The sequence below is a fragment of the Drosophila sechellia genome, chromosome 3L (assembly GCF_004382195.2).
Source record: "Drosophila sechellia strain sech25 chromosome 3L, ASM438219v1, whole genome shotgun sequence".
In the NCBI taxonomy this organism is placed as follows: Eukaryota; Metazoa; Arthropoda; class Insecta; order Diptera; family Drosophilidae; genus Drosophila; species Drosophila sechellia.
Window position 1 is genome coordinate 9,521,908 of NC_045951.1, and position 23,269 is coordinate 9,545,176.

The 23,269-nt window shown below is 41.6% G+C and overlaps 1 protein-coding gene across 8 annotated transcripts; it reads left to right on the forward strand.

Moving 5' to 3' along the window:
* Positions 1–636: 636 nt before the first annotated feature.
* LOC6605099 (anion exchange protein 3) lies at positions 637–22,788 on the forward strand. Of its 8 annotated transcripts, none has more exons than XM_032717819.1 (16): positions 637–1,270; positions 8,429–8,693; positions 16,031–16,178; positions 16,239–16,503; positions 16,713–16,842; positions 16,994–17,020; positions 17,123–17,284; positions 17,345–17,587; positions 17,654–17,794; positions 18,079–18,096; positions 18,257–18,457; positions 19,141–19,335; positions 19,405–21,158; positions 21,226–21,420; positions 21,486–21,714; positions 21,775–22,788. In XM_032717819.1, the coding sequence occupies exons 2-16, from the start codon at positions 8,616–8,618 to the stop codon at positions 21,847–21,849; spliced, it is 3,861 nt and encodes a 1,286-aa protein (XP_032573710.1). In that variant the 5' UTR covers positions 637–1,270; positions 8,429–8,615; the 3' UTR covers positions 21,850–22,788. The 8 variants fall into 8 exon arrangements, with proteins under 8 accessions (XP_032573710.1, XP_032573711.1, XP_032573712.1 ...); XM_032717818.1 differs by lacking the exon at positions 637–1,270 and adding an exon at positions 7,175–7,424 and having other exon boundaries at positions 21,775–21,870; XM_032717820.1 differs by lacking the exon at positions 18,079–18,096 and having other exon boundaries at positions 21,775–21,870.
* Positions 22,789–23,269: the final 481 nt, after the last annotated feature.

Consider the following 23,269-nt stretch of genomic DNA (forward strand, 5'->3'; position numbering starts at 1 on the left):
CACATATACAAGTTCCTAACAAAACCCAAAAGCGATCGATTCCGACTGTCGCCTTTCATTTCAAATGCAAATCAGTCAATTAGAGCGTCGCAGTCGGCCAATTTGCATTGCGTGAATTGCTGGGCTAATATTGGCACTTCCAGCGAGTGCTATTTATTTTTAGATAACAAATCAAACGCAATGATATTAATAGATAACGCAACCAATCGCAATCCAGCGGGGGAAACGTGTCCCTGTGAAGGGTTAAGTGCAGCAAACAGTTAATTAACACTTTTAGCACATTTAAAACTTTCATGCCGAAACTGACACAGAAACAATAAGCCCCAATTACAACATTTTTAAGCAAATTATTTAATAAAATAGATATGCTTAACGAGTACTCTTCAACATACAAGAATATATTAACCTTAGATTAATGCGCGATCGCTTGGATTAAAGAAAGTGAATAAAAATTATATAACTACTAGATTAAATTTTATATTTCATGCTACAATTATTCATTTAAAGACAAAAGTTTAGTTCTCTTCCGAATCGATTTAAGAGAAGCCAGGTCAAAACTCTCTACTCTTCGCCGCCAAATTCGCCGTCGATCGCTTCGGTTAAAAACGTGCTGCGGCAGGAACTGTAAATCATTACGTTCGGAAACGTGCTGCTGCTCGCACAGAAACTGCGGATAAAAGGCGCATAATATTTTTAGAGCTCGCCAAGTTCAAGTTTGCGACGAAACACAGAAAGTCGTAAACCCCGTACGCGAAATATAAGAAAATACAGAGTAAAAAGTATAGCAAAAATATACAAAAGGTTCCACCACCAACGTGCGCGCACGCAAAAATAGCAACAACTACAACAAAGAAACGCCGTTGTTATTGTTGCTCTTTCCTGCCAATTTTTGTGTGTTTCGCCATTGCCCTCTGCTTTATCGTCTGTTGTTTTTATCGACGCGTTCGCTCCCGTGTTCTTTCTCCTTCTCCAGCCAGCGCGCGCGTGTGTGTGTGTGTCTCGCCCCCCAAAATATATCGCTCTCCCGCTCTTTCTCCGTTCGATTCGTTTGTTGTCAGCGCCGCGTAAAACTAAAACTAAATTTAAAAAACTAAGAAAAAAAAAAAACATACCAGGAAGTGGACTCCGCAAGATCAAGGTTGAAGAAAAAGCCTTTATGCTAATCAACGAGCTGTGTGTGAGGCACAGTGGAAAATTTTCGAATTTCGCTAAGCGGCGACGTCATCAGTGGTCGCATTTGTTGTTGTTGGCGCCCGTGGCCGAGTAAAAGGTAAAAAAAAGAATATAGTAAAAAGTAGAAGAATACTTCAAGTACGTGTCAATTATAAAATTCACTTCGGTCTGCCTTTATCGTTGTTTTTGCTCTTCTGTCTGCGACTATTTTTGTGCGAAAAAGATCTTTAAATTGTGGATATTTTTACTTTCTGTCGCATTTCCCACACACCGAAAGAAAAAATTTGATCAATTGAAGGTTTTTTATTGAAAAGTTCACAGTCTAATGAAATACGGATAAAATGATTTAAAATAATATTTTTTTATTCACAAAGTTGTGTTTCAAATAACTTGTAACGTGATATCCAAGACCTTACATAATTATCCAAAACAGTAGCCAAGTTTTCTCTGTGTAAGAATAAACATTTACTGGGCTTTTTCGCAGTTGGAAAAGTGTCAAAGAAAATGCGAAATTTACTCGGCGGCGAAAACAATTACGGAACTAAATATTTTTTAAATACTTACTGCTTGCTAGCCGGCTGTTGGCTAAGAACTTTTCGGCCCGGTTTCTCAATTGCTGTCGGACAAATTATTAAGCAGCCAGAGGAAATAAATCAAGTCAGGTCCGAGAGCAACTGCAGCATGTGACTGCGAAACTTTGGAAACTGGTTCTATTTTGGATCTTTGGCCAGGGGCGGTGTGGGATTTTTTCCTTTGTGCTCTTGATTTTTGCCGTTGTTTTGGTTGGTTTTGTTCGACAAGCTAACACAGTTTCAGTTGTACCGGGCACGTAGTGCTAAGTTCTCGTTTCCCCTTTCCACCCTTTCTTTCCTTTCTGCCCCCCACTATCTCCTCCTCCAATACCGACTGTTTGTCTTCCATTCCCCACGGCGCTTTATGCTAAGTTTGTCTGCTTTTTATGCAAATTTCCGCAAACAACAAGAGAAACAACAGCGGGCAGAAAGCACCAAAACTCTACTTTTGGGGGAATTCCTGCTATCAGCACTGAGTGTGCTCCAAGTCCCCCGTTGGACGCCTTTTTGAACCCCCTCCCCCCAGGCACCACGCCCATCCATTTTGTACAGCACGTGAATCGCTGTTGCACTTTCCCGCCTGCACTGGAAAAAAACAGTGACAGTAGTCGTCCAATTCAAGTATTTGGGAACTAAGTTCTATGAAATGTATAGATAATAATGAGGAATGTAAAATAAAAAAAGCAATTGTTCATAGTTACAAAAAGTATCCTCAGATTCATAATTTTCATACAGATAAGCAAAACTAATTCAAACAAATTTGTTGAAAAGTTCTAGTGTAATATAATATTTCATGGAATTTTTAAAAATTCCTAAGAGATTTCTAGATTCTCTTGCAGAAATGCCGGCTTTTTTAGCATGGTCATCTTAATTTATCTGGATATTCCAAAGTTATCATTGAATGCTACTGATAAGGACTTTTACCAGTGTTGAAAATACTCAATGAGTGGCCAACTTCGATGCTGTTACTATTTTGTCGCTGTGTTGAAAGATATTTGTGCTTGGCGCCTTCTCGCTCTAAACGCCCCCGCTGCTAGAAACCTTCCCCTCCCCCTGCTACCACTCTGGGGTTTCAGCTGGTGAGTAATGGCTCAATAATTTGCCTTTCCCCGGACCGCCCCCCACCCCCCTCCTATTTTGCAACATCTATGCTGCAGTCGCGACTCGCATACGATAAACACACAATGTTAACTAGAATTTGTTTATCTCAACTTGGCTGGTTATTTTCTTTATTTTTGTGTTGTTTTGCTGTTTTTGCATTTTGTGGGGTTCTTGCCTGATATTAAACCAAAATGTATCATGATGCTTAAAGTTGGGTTTTATTGTTATTGCCCCTTCTGCAGTAGCTATAATTGTTGCTCTGCACTTTTGTTTACACGACTTGTGGGGCGAATCTGTTGTTGTAATTTTGTATTTTGTAGTATTTATTGTTCCTGCGAACGATACAGAGAATATTTGCTGGGCCAGCAAATTGAAGTATTTAATAACAGAAGCTGATTTTCAGAAAGAAAACCGGTACCCGGTAAAAGCAAGGGCGTACACAAAACGATCACCTTCGCCAGTAAACATATAAGACTTCGTGTAAAAATAAACAAATCAGCATTAAATTTAACTAAAATAACTCCAATGAATGCATTCATATTAATGCTCAACTGTATCTGCATCTTATTTATTTTGTTTACTTTGCTACTAATTAATGGAACTACAAATAGTCAGCAACACCTAGTTAAACTTTAAGTTATAAACAAAATCATAAAACCTTAACCGAATTGTTGCACAACATTCAGTACTTATTAACGTACGAGAACACCTTTAAGATAAGGCATCTCATTTCGTCACGCTTAAAAATGCACATGAATCATCAAAACCGACGACAGTTGGTTAATCAGCCAAAAGCGCATCGGTTCGTTCTGGAAACGATAAAGAAACTAGATCCCCATTTGCTACGCCCATGCCTGGATATTGATATCGGTGTGTGATTTACAAAACCCAAGAAAATAAATATGTGCAGCTAGGAATCGCAATTTCTGAAGAAAACCATATACACAATGTAGAGAAAACAGATCGTATTTTTAAAACAGCTGACGAGTATCGGCAGAAAAAAAAATAAAAACAAACTGCGGGGAAAGTAATTGATTTGGGTTTAGAAACATGAGTTCGTCGTTAAAACCTCCACAACGGTCGTCGATCTCTGGGTCTTTTTGCTGTCAGAGAAGAGCGTTTCGTCACTAGTTGAACTACAACTGCAATGGGCTAATTGAAATTCGGTTCTATATTTGCAATTGGAATTGGAATTGAGTATCAGCCTTAGGTTTTGTGTGTGCGGTGGAGCGTTGCCAAATGTTTTCATGCCGATTCAAATGTCGTGTTTCGCATGCAATTGATTTGAAGCGAAGTGCTTTGAACCTTTGAACAGACGAACAAACTGTCGATCATAAATCCTTCAAGGTCGCACAAAAGTGTCACTCAAGTGGAAAGTTGAACGGTACTTGATAACAAATTAGTCCACATACATGAAAATTCCAAAAAAAGTTTAGTAAAAATGCTGCTATAATTAAATAATTAAAATTCTGTGCCATGTGTGAAACGCTTACCTATGCATTGTGGTGGCTTTATTCAATTAATTAGTACTAATTAAATTTTTTTGTACCATTTTTATGGCAATAGGCACGTAAATGCTTTTGTGTACTAATCCACTTTAAGCCATGTGCGATAACCGCAATTATTCGCTAGTTTAGCAGCTACTGTAACCGACACTACTTGATAATATTATATTAAGCTTTTAAACAGTACTTTGAATCGTGTTATTCACGCCTTTCAATTAATTTGTATTCAATTCAATACAATTGTACGATTACTAACCTATTCCAATAAGTGCACTTGAACTACTAGCCATTTGTGTGATTTAAGTATAGTTTATACTAATGAATCGAATTTGGAGGGCTTGGTAATCAGTCTGGGTATCGTTGAAAACAAATATTTATGATCGGACAAGATTTATGACGGCACTTAAACAATGCGTTTCCAATTATCAAATATATTTATGCACTCATATATTCAGGAATAGTATATGGGCACACTTCTGTTTAATTGCCGGCATCGTTAACGACATTTGGGCTGGTGGCAGGTAACCCACCTAGGCATTATAGTATATATATCTCGAGTGCTCTTTAAACTGACATTTATATGTTCGAGTGGGTTCTCGACGGCGTTTTGTTTTTTTGTGCAAACAATAAAACCGACTTTCCGGTAGAGTTGAGAAATGGCTGTGAGTTCGAGGCGCTTGAGTGCTTTCAAGTTCAATGTCAGCTGCAGTTGCAATTCCAGTTGCAGCTGCCTTTTGCACTGCTCACTGTTGCAATTTGGCCGAGCGAAAGAAACCGGTTTGCAACTTGTTCGGGCAGCACGTGAATGCTAAGTTCTGTGGCATATACCGGCAGAGTGGTAGGTAGGATTCGCGCAACTGCAGCTGACTGACAGAAACCGGTTGGAACTGTATGAATGTGGTGGCAAAGGGTGTGCAAAAAGAAAAAAACCCTCATTTGATAAGGAGACTTCGCACGAGACTCGACTGATAAGACGCAGACTTCTTTCGGCTGATTACATAAGAAACTTGGCTATTTAAAGCCCTCGTTGGCCATATATCATCTATCGGCAGGCGGCTAATTGACGTGTCTTTGGGGTTAAATCAAATCAATTTCGAAAAACGACACATAATAGACAATTTGATAATTTATGTGGCTGCCGTGCGGCAAATCCCATACATTACTGTCAATTGTTTAAACAAACTGGCTGCGCTGCGATCTGCGATCGAAATGAATGGGACTGGCTAGCCCAGTGGCCAGATAAGAGCGTTAAAGGTGTAGGCGGTTCTTTTTTGATACCCGCCAACGTATACGTATAAACAAACAAATAATTTGAATCAAAATTAAGTCAGACCGTCGTACGATCGATCGTTTGGCGTCATTTCGCCAGCGCACGCTAATGAACCCATAAAATTGATCACCACGTTAATTTTCACTGCTCCCCTTTCGGGCCATGGAACTTTTTGGGGTTTTAAATTGTAACACCTTCGGGTTTTATGGGAACCAGCGACCGCCGTTCCGACCATTTTGTTTGCCTCAAGTGTCTTATAGATTTAAGAGTTATAAGCTGCCACTAATGTTGATAACATGCAACTGACTGCCATCCATCCGTCTGCTTCCCGTGTGCGAGCCATATAAAATGTGTAAATTTATTTGTTTTCCCTTTGGCTACGTGCACTTTATCGTAACGAATTCGGTTAGAATCACGCGATCCACGATCAATCGCACTAAAAACACAGACCAGTCACCTGAGTTGGTCTAAATAAAAATAGGTCTAGATTGATCTTAAGCTCTGGCTATTTTTGGGTTAAACTCTTATCAGGGTATACTAGATTGTTTAGGATTTTATGAGGGGTTTAGTTTGAAAAAGTTTCCAGTTAATAAATATTATCTCAAACTTGTATATATTTACATAAGAAAATAAGTTGTTGTCCTGCTTAATTAAGTTTTTTATTGTCACGAAACTATTTGTCAGTGTTTAAATATACTTTCGTCTTGGTTAAAATATTGCATCGAATAAATTGGTTACCCTGTTAACTATTTTGTGAAGTCATGAAGGGGCTAAGTTATTTAGTTAAAATTTAAACGAAATAAAGTTCGTACAAAACAACAGGTGAAACTCAACTAAAATACTGAAATTGAAGCTTCAAAAAGTTGAGATAACAAGCACAAATACCAACAATAAACCAAGCAATTTAGGGATTTATCAAGAATACCCAAAGGCAGCGCCAAATAATGGAATGGGTGTTCAAATATTTATACAGCAACCTTGGAGGAGCTTCCGCTCGAATTCAGCCATTGATCAACTTTGAAATCCTTTTATTAGTTAATAGCGTTTATGCAGACGCGAGGCAATATCAAGGTTGCCAAAAGCCAAAGTTTTGTTTGCCAACCAACTTAACTTTAATCCATGGTCAGACCGAGGGAGACACATCAGTTTTTATCGAGGAACATATGGCAAACAAGGCGGAATATCCAAGGCACAAGGCACACGAAATTCACGAACCGCTCCCTCCAAAGACCAGTCACATTTTCTTACATAATCAACGCGACGAAGTGAAAATTTTGTGGGTTGGCAGAGGAAAGCGCTAATAGGACGGGCTAAGTTAAGCACGAGACTCATGTTGGATTGTCTACGCGATATACGATACGAAACGAAGCGCTGCTCCTCACTCACAGACACGGATACAGATACAGATACAAATGCAGACACAGATACAAACCCAATACACGCAAACACTGGAGCGATGAGGGCGTTTTTTCGCAGTTCGTTGATACTTCGGTTGGCGGCGGCTCATTTTTCAAGCGTTCTTGGCCGCAGAAAGAAGCTCACATAAATCAGCGCATTCGCAGCCGCAACAGGTTCACACGGCATTCGTTCGCCACGGAGCAAGCCTCGTCGGATTCGAGTGTCCTGAATATCGCGTATACGCCCCAGTGGCCAGCTGTTCGCGATTGCCAGCCGTCGTGCAAACCCATGGCCAGCCAGTCGGTGCCGCTGCCTAATTGAATTTGTGTAACTCTTGTTGTGTTGTTCACTACACTACTTGGCCATTCTCCAGTCGTCCTGCCAGTTTGCTACCCAACAAAGAAGGTGACTACCTACTTAGTTATTACCTACTGCATTATTAAGGACCTGCGGACACGTAACATTCAACACCGGACTCCTGGGCACAATTGTGTTTGTGTTTGTTTCGGTTGATTGCCGTTTAGGTTCAACGCTTGCCACAAACATTGTAGAGGAATAATAAGGAGTTAATAAAAATAGAACAACTATATCAGAACAGCAAAGAAAATTTAAGATCTGAATACCAAAAAAAGGATTAGACTGTTTAAAATTTTAGTGGCTTTTAGGCTAGAACGCAGTTCTTTCGAAAAACCTACCATAAAACTATGACAATTTTTCTAAGTATTTTTTTACTCACTTATTGCACGTTTAATTCGATAAGATGGCGATTAGTCATATCGCAGTCAATTGTGCTAAATTTAGTCATGTGACACGTGTTTAAAAATAATAAATTTCATTATAAATAATATGTGTTGAAAGATACGGAACTGATGTAATTTTTGCAATATTGATTTAATAACTGGTATATATATTAATAGCAATATTTTCTTTCGGTGCAGTGTTTTTTCACTAGAAATGGATGTGCAGATCGTTAACTGAGCGATCTGATCGTCAAAGAATACCGCCTTGGGGCGTCGATTGCCACATTCATTGCTCCTCGAGCTTCCGAATAATAATTGAGTGCTCAAATAACGCAAATTGATCAAGAGCCGTCAACGAAAGTCGCGTGCTTAATCGACCACGCCCCTCCGCCGCCCTTTTCCCCTTTCCCCTTTCCCATGCGTGTGGCTGCCATTTAACTTTAATTGAGTCGCGTCGAATGGTTTTTATTGCGCTCAGTACTTATATTTTCGTTCAATTGGCCTCCTTAGCAGTGACAAAAAATAAAACACACACAAAAACCAGCAACACTCGAAGTTGTTTATTAATGAAATTGCGTTCCATTCCCGTCATCCTCGTCTGTTTCGAATTTTCTTTATTTCTCATTTTATTTATTAATTTTTTGCTTTTTTTTGTGTCTTTACTTTCAGGGCGTTGAATTCGCTGCCCCGAATGCCGAGATTCTTGGAGCATCCACAGTGGCCGCAGAAAATAACCAAGCTCACCAGCACACCGATGCCATTGCATTGCCTGATCATCAAATAGGCGCATTCAAGAACCCCCATATCTTAGGATTGGATCTAAATTAAACGAAATCTTTATCAAGCAACACTCAAGATGAGCTTCAGTTCGGCCAGCGGGAGGGAGAATAATGTCCGCAAATTATCCTTCCTGGGCTTCAATACCAAAAAGAAGGTGAGTAATAAATATAAATGTATTATATTTATATATAATATATAATAAAACCTGAGCTGATCTCGGATCAGCATGCTGTGGCCAAATAAATATTAGCTTGAAAGAAAGATAGGAATAATAGTGCTTTTCAAATTACTTAAGTACTTTTACCAGATCTTAGTCGCATTTCCTATGTATCGAAAGGTTAACTATTAATAATTCGTACTAATGTATTGGTAATTAATTACGCAAATGTTTGAGTGAGCTCATACTACGATTGATGATGATGATCCCGATAAAACTTTTACCCAGTCAAGGTTCTCCACAAACTATTCTGCTATTGTGGATATATAAGTGTACTGCCGCTGGTAGTTTTCCATTAAATAAATCACTTTTTTAAATGTGCTGTTTATTTTTTTTTTTAATTTTTTGCCATTGCGAATTTGTAAATAATTCAATCGCTGTTCCACACGGGTAATGTCAAGTAATTGTTATTGATTTTTTTTTGTTTTTTTGTGGTTTCTGCCATTTCGCAGTTGTTTACTTTTCTACACATTTCCGGAGTGTGTCCGTAGTTTGGGGGCACACCGGCAAAAATGCCCGCCAGCTAGCAAGTGACACAATTTAGAAACCAGTTTCCAGCAAAGCGATGTCGGTTTCATTTTCAATTTCAATTTCGATTTCAGTTTCAGTTTCGTGTGCTCGAGTGCTCCGGCAGTAGATCAGTGTGCCTAATCATGCATTCATTCATGCCAAAGTGTCGCTTTTGTGCTCGCATTTCAGCCCGCATTACGTATACGCAGTGTGTGGCTGGAGGGCGACAACAAGTTGTCAGCTTAAAGGCTAAACGCTAAAAGCGTCGAAGTAAACGCATTTTAATTGTGCAACTGGCAACAGACAGTAGTTGGCAATAACGGTAACAGGAAGCTAGCTAGACACTCAGCGCATTCAAATGAAGCGCACACAACGCTCATATTTACACTCACCAACACAGAACGGGAAATCGATAGTCGTGGTCAAGGCCGTTGCTTTAGCACTCACTCTGACACTGACAATGAAAAGTAATAGTACGGCGGAATTGTAGTCGCAATCAATTCATTGACACCTGGCCAGGTGAAAGCATCAAGTTGCAGTAGCCGTGGGAGCAGCAACCTCAATTAACTTAATTGCACCACAAAGTATGCCATGATTTAGGTGGAACATTCGCATTGGAATGATCTAGTAAACACGTTCGAAATGAGCCTACGTAGTATGCACTTTCAAACATAATGAAAACTTAAATCTTAAAAAATATATTCTTATACATATATGGTTATAAGTAACGTTATATGTGCTTAAAGAGTCATATTTTCTAAGTTCCTTGCTTATTCCGCTGTTAATATGTGTACAACATATATTTGGCTCCTAATTTAGTAAGCTAGTGTTACGATTGATTTATAGTCCACATAAATTTTTGGCATTCATCAAATGTGCTGGTATCATCAAAGGATATACCCCCCCATCGATACCCATTAAATATTTATTACATGTGGCAACAATCAATCAATTATTGCTCCTGTCATCCATCGCAATCCATTTGATGTTAATGTTCTTGCATAATTCAGGTTGCCCAAGGGTGAACTCTCTCATCTTGAGCGGTGCACTGTGGAGGCATATAACTCAATTAGCCATTACAACTCGCCTGTTATCGGTAATTACCCAAAACACACACGCGTTCATACAAACATATATGGTTGGCCAGCTAATGAGCCCTAATGTACTGGCATGCTGTTCGAAGTGCCATCAAGTGAATAGATTTTTGTGCATGGCGAAAAAGGAGCGAGCTTTTTTGCACATACACACACACACAAACGCCCCATCTGTGTGGGGGCCATACACAAAACACCAAGTGTTGGCCTTGAGCGGCCTTGACCATCATCATCGGGAGGTCCTGTGCGCGCAAAAGCTTTGCCATTAATTATGCACTGGTGTGTGGGTGGGGGCTACGACCAACAATCAAAACAAAAAAATGCTGAGCTGTCAAAGCTTTTGGCCTGCTTCAAAGCTTTCTGCGTCGAAAACTGCATTCCGATTTACGTCAGCAGCAGTGGCAGGCGGCAGCAGCAGCGTATCCTGGTGGATAGTGGGTGGATGGGTGGGTGATGGCACATAGTAAAGCCCGTACGCCGTGGCGGCCCTGAGAATCAGCTGAGCGTGGCCGAAACGCTGCAGCGCTGCCAGCTGAGCGGCCTGTTCTACCGTTATACGCGCGCTTTTGGCCAACGCCTGCGCAGTGGGCCAGAAAAACAGGTAACAGCAGCAGCAGCAGCAGGCACAAGCAGCATGACCCCTCATTTGCTGGGCAGCCTTCCCAGACAGCGGAGCTGGCCAATATTTGGCCTCAGAAAATAGATATTTATATATATATATATATATACTCTACTCATAACTCGCGGGTCAAAGTGCAACAGGCAAAAAGGATTTTGCGTGAGGGAAAAAACCAATTACCCAACTAGCAAACGTGATCGAAAGTTTTGCAAGCAAAATAGGAGCCCAAAAGGTAATGCGGAATAACTAGTTTAGCTTGTTTGTTTGATCTATAATGTTAATCAAAAACGCACGCACACAAACTTTTCAAGAGCACACAACCTTGAAATTTGTTTCAAAAGAGCACACACACAACCGGAGCGGAAAATGGGAAAAGTCTTTTCACATTCGAGTGCTGTCCCTTTTTTTTTTTGAAAATTATTAGTCGAAAAGTTGGCAGATGGGCCCAACAAGTGAGCTGGGCCGTTTAGTGTGCCACAGGCAAGCAAACTCCAATATCCCTTGTATAGATACACATACATATACGACTATGAATTCCGGAGGAAATTCGTTTTGGGTGTTGCATACTTTTTGGGGCAATAAAACGGCTCAGCGGCAGTGAAAAACACACAGAAATGTTACGGAAAATGTTACCCAAGCGACAGAAGTCCACCTCCCTGCACACACACGTGTGTGTCTGCGGTTACAAATACACATACATATACATTTTAAGGTGTTTTTTGTGTGTGTGTGTGGCATCTTAAAAATTACCAATAATAACCGAGTTTCATTTCGGTTTGCCGGATTGATGAATGATTGACTGCTTGATGGGGATTTTGCGGTTTCGTGTTTCCAATTTGTTGGAATTATAAAAACGTTGAGAATTATTTAGCAGCTCATGCATTATTTACTCTCCATCACACCTGTACGGCGAAACAAGGGTTTTCACTGAACTTCGTCCTTAAGGTAGAAAACTTTGATGGGTTTTAATTTAAGTTTTGTACAAGTTTCGTGCATTGGAAGTTGTATAAGTCGCTTAGTGTCGCAGGGTTTAGTTCAGGGGGAAACCATTTAAATAATTTAAATGTTTTTAGTTCATGGGCATTTTATGGAAAAGATTTTTCTTATTTGAATGTAAAGTAAACTAAGATGTAGCTACTTTTCATACTTAGAAAACCTTTCATTTTCTTAGTAAATAATCTATTTCTTCAAAAGAAATTCCCATTAAACCCTTTCCATTATCCAAATCATTTCCGGTACAGTTCTTTATGTTCTCACTTCACAAAATTCCTATAAAATTCAGCACATTTCCTGGAAAATGTTCTATTCATTTTTGGCCGCAGGATAATAAATAGAGTAGGCTTTAGCTATTTATTGCCAACAGCTAACTCACACACAATGGCAACTCACATCCACACACACACATATAGAATGGCATCCACTGACCTTGAAGTATGCAACACTTTTCTATTGTGCGAAGCTCTAGTGTGTGAATATATAAAAGTTTAGTGGGTGAGCAGCATTGTCAGCATGATTTCCCATCACCAGATTACGTATACGACGCTTTAACGCCAGTGCCTTTGACCAGTTTAACCTTTCGCACGTGTCCGTCTCGGCGCGCCCCTTGACCCGTGCCCCGCACCCCGCACCCTGACCCTTGACCCGCCGGCGGTCTGTACCCACTTTTCCGCTTTTCCACTTTTCCCCGTCGCTCTGGTGCTTGTGCGAGCATTTCCGCTGCGGAATTCACATTAAATTAACACAGATACACACAAACGCACACACACACACACACACACAATTGCGAGCAGGGTGTCAGACAAAAGCGAATATAGAAGCATCGTTAATTTGTGCAAACAAACAAAAAAAAAAATGGAATGGAAAAAATAACCTAATTGCGTAGGGAAAACGGGCCACCAAAAATCATCCAAATTATGCAGAGGCCATGGACAAAAAACTCGACAGCTGCAAACAAATAAAAACTTTTGTGTATACATGCATAAATATATCCCCAACTCAAAGTCAGAAGTTAAATGTAAAGTTAAACGGTTACTGTTTTCCCAACATTTGCACGCTTTTTATGGCCATGTTAGTTATGGTCGAATGTTGGACCTCCATAAAGAGTTCAAAAAATATTTGCAATAAAGCCAAAGAGAAGAAAACATAAAAATTTTGGAACAGGCTCTAATTGAAATATTTTAAAGTTATTATTATTACTATTATTGATTAATTTAAAAGTACCAAAAAGTACCAGTAGCTGGCACATTTTTTGCTTATATGAACTTTGGCAATTTCCCACCCGACTTTCCTTTTGGCAACTCAAACAGTTTTCCAATAAATACAAAGTTATACGCGATATACGCCAGCGGACTAACTTTTAATCTGCTGTGCGGGCCAAGTGTAAAAACTTAGTCACCGACGATGACAACAACAGTTGGCAAGTTGCAGCTAACAGCAACTCGCAAAATCTTAACAAGTTTCGCTTTAGCCGCAATTTGATTCAATTTGGCAAGTTGGACAAAAAGTTGTTTAGGCCACGAGCATTCAACTTGCTTATGACTTGTAAGTCACGTGCTGCCGCTCGCTTGCCGCCTCGCAGATGTCAAATCACATCAGAAACACTCCGCGAACTCGGCTCAACTTATTGTTGCCCCCACATGGAAGGGGGTACTGCCCCCCACTTGGAGTGTGAAGTCTCGGTTTCTAAACTGCTTACACGCACGCCCAGCTTTGCGGGCAAACTGACGGCATGACGGTGACGGTGACTGTGACTGTGTCTGCTCACAACGCTTGTCAACCGACTAGGTGCATCGGGTTCTCAAGGGGGGCACTTCTCTAAAATAGGAACAAAATAAGGAGAACGCATATGCTTGTGGAGCTCAGAATGGGTTATGCAAATGGGAAGCAAAATGCTGTGGAAGTCAGAAGGTGGAAGCAATTCATGCGAACATCTATCAGAACACTTACATAAACATTTAATCTTAAAGGGTGGATTTATTTAACTTTAATTTATGTTTATGTTGTATTGATTTAAATGTTATCGCATATTAGATTCAAGTTCTTTATTGAATTATAAAACAAGATGTTTTATAAGAAATATATCAGTTAGTTAGCCCAACAAGCAAGGAAGTATTTTTACGCTATGCTTTAAAGAGCATCTGCTAAAAGCATTACATAACATTAATTTTAGCGTCGTCCAAATATTATGTTTCGCTCAGTTTCCCCATCAAAATATCCACTTTGGATGATCTCATGGGGCTTCTATTTCCTTGGCCAGCTACTATGTGCATTTCGTATAGGAGTAGTATGACCCGTGCATACTCATTTAGCTCCACTCCGGAATGCTAAACAAACAACAACGAGAATTGACAGCTCAGACGCCGGGGAGGCGGGGCAGTGGGCGTTGGGCGTGGCAGGTCGGTGGGGTTGAGGCCAGAACATACCATCGATTATTTGTGATAAGCAACGCTGACATGCTGCACAAAGTGCGACGTTCTGTTACCTGAACGATGGGTGGGTGGGCAAATGGGTGGTGGTGGTTCTGGTCGCTCGTGGGCGGTTAGGGGGCTTATGCGGCCGTAGCTTGTAGCCACATTATGATGGGCATAAAGCTAATGGCTGAATGACAAAATACTTTTACTGCCAGCCACCTGTACGTATCTGTAAATTAGCAATGCCAACAACTTCATAATGATCAGCAAAGTCAGCATTGGTATGAAAGCCATTATGGGACAACTTAGTGTTTATCGATTAATTAACGTAACACGGCGCGTTACGCTCCAGCTTATCACATGCAAACGCCAACCAGCCACAATATCCCACCCACAGACACTTGGTCGTTGGTCTTCCTCGCCAGCGACTGCCAGGACACATTGACGTTCCCACGTGCAGGCTCTCAGCGTTATTAAATTTTAGTCTATTTATAAACACAAGCTGAAACTCTGTTTACCTTTTTGTTTCCGCCCTTATCTGCCCCAGGGTTTATCAGGAAGTGAATGTAATTGTCAAGGATACGCTCACCCAGTGTATTAAAGTTGCCATCAAATATTCAACAGCTGCAAACCTGACCGGCAAGCGGTAGTCCTTCGTCAACCCGAGGGACCCAATCGCATTTAGTTAATTCCATTTCTATTTATGTACCTACATCTGAGCATACGATAATTTCCATGTTGACTTAGTAAACAGGACTAAGGAAACACTCGAGCACCTTAATCTCTCGAAGATGAGTCATTAAAGCTGGGAATATACGAATAGAGATGTTGATTAGTTGCATGTGCAAAGTGTTAATATATACAAATTAACTGAGAAATAAACATTTAAAGTCTAATTTGATAATGAGGGTGAAATGGAAATTATATGTTGAATAGATTTGTTTTGATGTCATTTCTCAGAAATGTCGGCAGAGGGAAAATCGAATTCACGGCAACCTCTTCAGTGATTTTCAATAAGCAATTTAAGATTTTTCCGATAGTTGTAATTTGATAGCCACAAAACAATTGGCAATAATTGGGTTTGCTTGCTTGCCGCTCGGGTCGAAGAAAAATATATATATTTTTCCTTTGCCAAATGATGTTGATATTGATGTTGATGATGATGATTGCGAGAAGTGCGCAATCAATGCCTTCGTCACTATGGAAATCAATTGAGATCGATTAAAAACAATTAAGAACGACGCCCAGTGAATCCAGTTTGATTCTCATCCACCAAATGCCCGGGTTATTATGTTGGAATGTTTGGCTGTCAAAGGCCCTCAAATGCGTGCGATCGCACTTGATGGTAGATGGTAGATGATTAATGTGCGCAGACCGACGTTTGCTCCCCAAAGTGTTTATTCCTCTCGCCCCTCTAAGTGTTTTCCACGGAGCGTCAACGTGACGAAAGACGAAAGACTCGTGACGAGGGACAATAATGCTGCGAGTCACATGACTCGTCTGACTTTGTTTTTCCCCTATAGATTCTTAATTGAAAAGTATTTGCGACGACTTGACTCATGCACAACGTGACCAAACGCATGAAAACAATTGAGTAACTACAATTGGTATATTTGTTTGTTTCTTTTTTGTGTTTTGCAGTCTGGCAATGAGGATCCCGACGAGGTGCTGCTGGACTCGGAAATGGACAAGGTCTTTGCCGGCAACAGTGCGCGCAAGGACAAATTCGATGTAAACACCTTCCAGGACAACTCCCAGCTGCCCATTGGATCCCGCAAGAAGAATAGCAGTAGGTACCCTCCGGATTAACATAATAACATTTCATACTTAAGTATATGCATATCTGCAGTCCGCACAAACGATCTGAACATCGAGGAGGACTCGGAGTACGAGAGCCAAACGGAGCCTTTGAACAATGCACAAAACTACGATGATATACCCGAAGACTTCCCGCTAGTCTCGGAGAGAGCCGGACACGGCGATCACTCGGACAACTCGGTGGACGAGAAGCACGTCCAGTTTGGCGGCAAAAAGAAGATCGTCGTCACCCCGCCCAGTTTGAGCTATGATGAACAGCCCACGGATCAATCGCACGAACGTAAACGCAGAAGAAGGTAAATATAACCTAAATGTATTTATATTGTATGAAAGACACAATAAATTAGCTTAATAAAATCAAAATCATGAGCAACACTGCGTATACGTAATGCGGGCTTCATAAGACCCTTTGAGGCAACATTACGTATACGCAACATACTTTTAGCTTTCTATGTAATGCACGTAGGAGCAAATATTAATTATATACACAAATTTTAATTTACAGCCGCCATCAGTATTATAGACAACGTAAATTCTCACATCAGGACAGCGTGGAACCCAAAAACAAGGTCGAGGAAAACGGTGATGCAGGTGCGCGTCGCATCTCTGTGCAGCCTGAGGACACGGCATTGGAGGTAGGTACACACTGAACACTTAGTCCAGTTAACGATGCCCTCCAAGAACCCCAGCCCCACCTACCCGTAGTTGAGATCATCTAACTAAATCAGCTATTGTGTCTCTCCAACTCTCATTGCTAACCCACAAAACATACGGATGCACCTTTAGACAAATGGCCAAATGCCGGCTAAACAGGTTGACCATCTTATCCTTGGCCGTGCCCTTAGCCCCAATGAACAGATCCTTAATGAAAACCCGAGTTCTAGATCTAATCTCTTGTTTCTCCCCCACTTATAGGAGGCTGATCTTAACGAGCTGAGATCACATCGTTCGGACGACCCGCGTGCCCTGCGCCGCCATAAGATCCATCACTCATCCATCAAGTTGCGCGAGTTGCCCCAAATAACGATTTCCCCCTTCACCAACAAGAAGCCCGAGGTGGACCATAGTCCTCATGAGGTCAGTACAGAGATCCCTATAATATCATTTTTATTTTATAATAATATCCATTGCAAATAGATCTTTGTGCAATTGGATGAGCTCACGGGCGTGGGCGAGGATCGCGAATGGAAGGAGACGGCCCGCTGGATCAAGTATGAGGAGGACGTGGAGGAGGGCTCCGATCGCTGGGGCAAGCCCCATGTTGCCTCCCTCTCCTTCCACTCGCTGCTCAATTTGCGTCGCTGCCTGGAAACGGGCGTTGTCCTGCTCGATCTCAACGAGAAGGATCTGCCTGCCGTGGCCTATCGCGTGGTAGAACAGGTGAGTTATCTCTTTACCAAATATATTCAGATTTAAGTAATATAATCAAATATCATCCCTTATCAGATGGTGATCGAGGACCTGATTGACATCAACGACAAGCCATCGGTTATGCGTTCACTGCTCCTGCGCCATCGCCATGTCAACGAACACCAGGGTGTGCTGCCCTTCGCCAAGAGGAAGTACAACAGCTACACCAGCCTGCAGGTGAGATCAACCCCTATGCCAATATCCAATCATCCAAATGGTTTCGCTAACACCTCCGACGCCTTTTTGTCATTCTAATATCGTATTATCCAACCATTTTATCTATTGACATCATGCCTGTACGCTATAAATAATTGGCTTTCAGTGACAATTGTGACAAAAGTTTGTTAATTCCCATGATCGTGGTTCATTATCTTCTTGTCTATTTCTGCCATCTCATGACTCACAACTCGTACACCAAAAAACATCAACAATAATAATAACGACAACATCGACAACAACAGCAACTTATACCCAAATCGGTAATGAACAGCTAAATTGTATATAGACATGATCGTACAGATAACTTAACTTAACGCCGCTTTGTCCAAACGTTTGTGTATCTCTTCAATTTCTTTCTTTCTTGTGCGTTAATTGATTTTTTTCGCCACAAAAACCTCCTGCACTCCGAAAAAACAATAGTTTCTTTGGATGGGTGCGGACTCCTCCCACCAGCCGTATCAGCAGGCGCAGCCACCACCTCGCAACCTGGCCAAGGCCAGGAGGAGCATCTGCGTCACCTCCAGTTCTCCGCCCACGGCGGCGATGCTCAACGTGGCCACAGCCACCGCTGCAGCGGCAGCTATTGATCACCGGCGCCACTCGACGATGTCCTACCTGGGTGTAATGAACTAGAACCCCCTAAGACTCCCCGCCTTTCGTACTCCGCTCCACGAGCTAGGGAATGAAGCCAAAAAGTAGGGGAGGGCTATGCTGTGGATGCAGATGAAAGGGAATGAATCCTATTCACAGATGGTTGAAGTAAAAACAAGACTTTAAATTATTAGCTTATTTCTTACATAAATTAATTCAGATGTTACAATCATTGAGTTTTCGATTTGCAGTAGCTTAAGTTAAGTTTGTGGGATTGGTAACCAATATATTAATATGGCTTCATTCCCTGGCTTAAACGGAGTCGAAAGCAGCCGAAATGCGCTTATAGAACTCGCGATGTTTCTTTTTAGCCCCACCACGTTTTAGCCCAGTTCCGTAGCCCTTCTCCCCCTTTAGAACCACTGTTTTTATGTGTGCTCTCCACCTCCACGATTGGCAAGTTCTCAATTGTGATTGTGACTGTGTTGTTCAAGTACCTTAGATCCCTTCCATTCGCTACTCTAGACTCTACTGCTGCCCTAGACCGCACTCTGTTCTACTATATACTTAATATTCCGATTTTGTTCAGTTGCACGACTTTGTATCGAGTGTTTTGGCACCAGCTTTGCATGTGATGCTTGCTATATGTTCCCCAGTAGATAAAGCATCCTTAAGATTATACCCTACTTAAATTGAAATGAAATGTTCCACAGAATTTGTCTGGCACGGATGACAAGAAGATCAAGATCATGCCGGCCGCCGAAATTGGAGGCAGCAAGCGCAGCAATGAGCTCAAGATCGATATGAAGGACGATATGTACTCCTCGTCCCAGGAGGATCTCAAGAAGCTGCAGAATGACACGATCCTCAAGAGGATTCCAGCGGGTGCTGAAGCCACCACTGTTCTGGTAAGTCATATACCTCGTTTTACAAACAGTTTTTATTTACTTATCATACAATTACTTTAATCCGAAAAGGTTGGTGCCGTAGAGTTCCTGGAGCAGCCCACCATTGCCTTTGTCCGTCTGTCGGAGGGTGTTCTGATGCCCACTTTGACCGAGGTTCCTGTCCCAGTGAGATTCATGTTTGTTCTTTTGGGACCTCGTAACTTCGACTTGGACTACCATGAAGTGGGTCGTTCCATCTCCACGCTGATGGCTAACGAGCACTTCCACTCCATTGCCTATAAAGCTGATGATCGCAAGGATCTGCTATCAGCCATCAATGAGTTCCTGGACGATTCTATCGTCCTGCCGCCCGGTAATTGGGATCGCCACGATCTCTTGCCCTTCGAAGAGTTGAAGGCCAAGAAGGATTGGATTCGCACACGAAAGATCAAGGCACTGCAGGTGAAGCGAGACAGTGAGATGATTAAGATTGGCAAGGATGAGGAGAAGGCATTGCTGGAGAAGCAAACTCTGGGAGCCATTGGATTCACGATTGGTGGAGGAGATGGTGGTGGTGATGGAGACTCCGATGATGACAATGGCCGAAAGAAGAAGAAACCTAGTCCGCTGGAGAAAACTGGACGTCTGTGGGGTGGTTTAAGGAACGATCTAAAACGCAGAATGCCCATGTACAAGAGTGATATACTCGATGGCCTGAACACCGAAACCCTGGCTGCCACCATCTTTATGTACTTCGCTTGCCTCTCAACGGCTATCACATTTGGAGGTCTCGTTTCCGCTAAGACAAACAGCTGGATTGGTATCTCAGAGACGCTGATCTCGTGCTCCCTGGTGGGCATTGTTTTCCATTGTCTGTCCTGCCAGCCACTCGTGATCATCGGAACCACCGGACCACTGCTTCTATTCGACGAAGCCCTTATGGTGTTCTGTACGCAACATGAATTCGATTTCTTGTCCTTAAGGGTTTACGTCGGAGTATGGTTGATAATAATAGCCCTGACTGTATCCGCCTTCGAGGGCAGTGTATATGTGCGTCTGCTAACGAGATTCACTCAGGAGATATTCTCGGCTTTGATTACGCTCATCTATATTGTGGAAACATTCATGAAACTTATTTCGATCTACAAGGAAAATCCCCTGCTTTCTGATTACAATCTCCCTCCGCCGACGTTGGTCGCCCACGAACATGCCACCAATGGAAGTCTACTCAATGCGACGGCGAGTGTTACAGCGAATATTACGCAGATGGTAATGAACATCTCTACAACAGCCATGCCCATTGGTCCACCACCATTGCCCAAGAATCAGCCGAACACCGCTTTATTCTGCACCATCCTCACATTGGCCACTTTCGTGGTTGCCTACTACCTGAAGCTCTTCCGTAATTCCCACTTTTTGGGTCGTAATGCTCGTCGTGCCCTTGGCGATTTCGGTGTACCAATCTCCATTGCCATATTCGTGCTGGTGGATTACCTGGTGCCGGCTGTGTACACAGAGAAACTGGTGGTTCCGGAGGGTCTGTCGCCCAGCGATCCCTCCAAGCGCGGCTGGTACATCGGCTTCGATACCTCTTCCACGTGGATACCATTTGCTTGTGTAGTACCTGCCCTGCTCGTCTATATTCTCATCTTTATGGAGTCACAGATCTCCGAGCTGATTGTTGACAAGCCTGATCGTGGCTTAAAGAAGGGTTCTGGTCTCCACTGGGATATTGTGCTGCTTTGCCTGCTCAACTGCGCCTGCGGAATATTCGGAATGCCCTGGCATTGCGCCGCCACTGTAAGATCGGTGACTCATGTGTCCTCCGTCACCATTATGTCACGGTGAGTTCAAACGGTGGTCTATTATTAACATAGCAATTTTAAACTAATTTCTTATTTCGTTGAACAGTACCCACGCTCCTGGTGAATCGCCCAGGATCGTTGATGTTAAGGAGCAGCGCCTGTCCGGATTCTTTGTGTGCCTGATGATTGGACTTTCGGTGCTGATGGCTCCGCTTCTTCGGTTGATTCCCATGGCCGTGCTCTTTGGAGTCTTCTTGTACATGGGAGTGGCCTCTATGAGCGGAGTGCAGTTGTTCGAAAGGTGACAGCTTTGAATACGAATCTCAACATGAATATATATAATAATATCCATTTTCTATGCTACAGAATAAGACTGTATTTCATGCCGGTCAAGCATTATCCACCCACACCATACGTTAAGCGATTGCGTCCTTGGAAGCTGCATTTGTTTACCACCATTCAGGTGCTGTGCCTGGTACTCCTCTGGACTGTGAAGTCGTCCCAGTTCTCGCTAGCCTTCCCCTTCTTCCTGATCATGATGGTGCCCATACGGCAAAATTTGACAAAATTCTATAAGCCAGAGGAAATGCAAGCGGTAATATATTTCAAATCGAATTTTGAGAACATTTTAATTAGTGGTTTTGCACTTTTTCAGTTGGATGGCAGCGAGATGAAGAAGAACGACGACGACGAGCCCGATTTCTATGAACAAACCAACTTACCAGCATAGGATAGGATTGCATTGTTGGGAACTTAATTAGTGTTAGATTGAAAGTATTAAAGCCAAGCCAAGTTTTACGCTGGTCCAAAAACAAAATCACAATAGCAAAAGCAAGAAAAAACAAAACTATAACAATACAAATACGATATATTTGTTGCGACATTCTGGTGTAAAAGCGTTAACGAACTACCTGCAATTAGTATTTAGAGACAAGCCACACACAAATCTACACACACACCTGAATAACCCAGAGCATATATATAGCATTATACATATTTGTATAATATATTTGAGGGGTCTGCACTTTGTGATTGAAAGCGGTTGAAGCTGCAGAAGAAGGCGGAATCGTGTACCTAAATTGCAACTGAAATCAAGAGACAAATTAGATTATTAGCCAGAATGACTTGGTGGAGCAGAGAACAAAAATCATATTTTTGAGGCCAACAAAATCGGTTGCTGGTTTATCAAATGTTAGGATCGTTACCTCTGACTTGTCAGAATTAGACAAATATCCTTCCCACGGAAAGGAGCGTCACGCAATGATTGCATCACACGCAAAGGAAACCAACGAGAGGAATAAGCTATTAACTCGGTTGGAGACTCGCATGTATTATTAGCAATAATTGCATTTGCATATACACAAAACTATTATAAACTTGGCTTAGACCTATCAAATCGAAGCAATCCCAGCGTGGAAAACTAAGAGGAACCCGTAAACTATTTAACTTCAACTGGCGTAGTGATAATTAGTGTCAAACACACACAAAAACCTCCCCTTAAGATCGAACGAACAATTGTTTATAACAAAATCGTTTTAAGCACTTCAACCGGAGCTTACTTTTAAAGTAAATGCTTCGCGTTTGAAGTGGCCGCTGTAAGTTTGCCTTCTTTGTACTTGTAGTCAGGTTATTGAAAAACAACAAAAAAAAAAAAAAAAACACAAAAAACCAACACAAACACATTGTACTTATACATGACTATGTTGTATACACCCGCATATACTATATAGTTCGATTCAATGATTATTCGTTCGGAGCAGCGTTGACCTGAGGCCAAACCCAAACTATTTTTATGTAACTTGTATGTATGAACTTGTACTTATTTCTAAGTAGTTGTTGTCTAGTATTGTTTATTCAAATTCAAATAAAATTTAAAAATCCTAAGAAGCTGTTTAATTTTGTGGGAAAATTAAGAGTTAAGCGGGTTTATAATGTATGTATATATATAGTATAGTATTTGGTTCCTACTTTCCATATATTTATGATGAGCTATTAACATTTAATTCTACGATGGGAGAATTTCAAATGATATCCAATTACACGGAAAACTAAACCCTTTTAAGCCTCACCAATCGAATTATCAACATCAAAGCGTTACGCGCAGCTTAGTGTAAATGGCGCTTGGCAATTAAGCATACAAATTAGCCGAG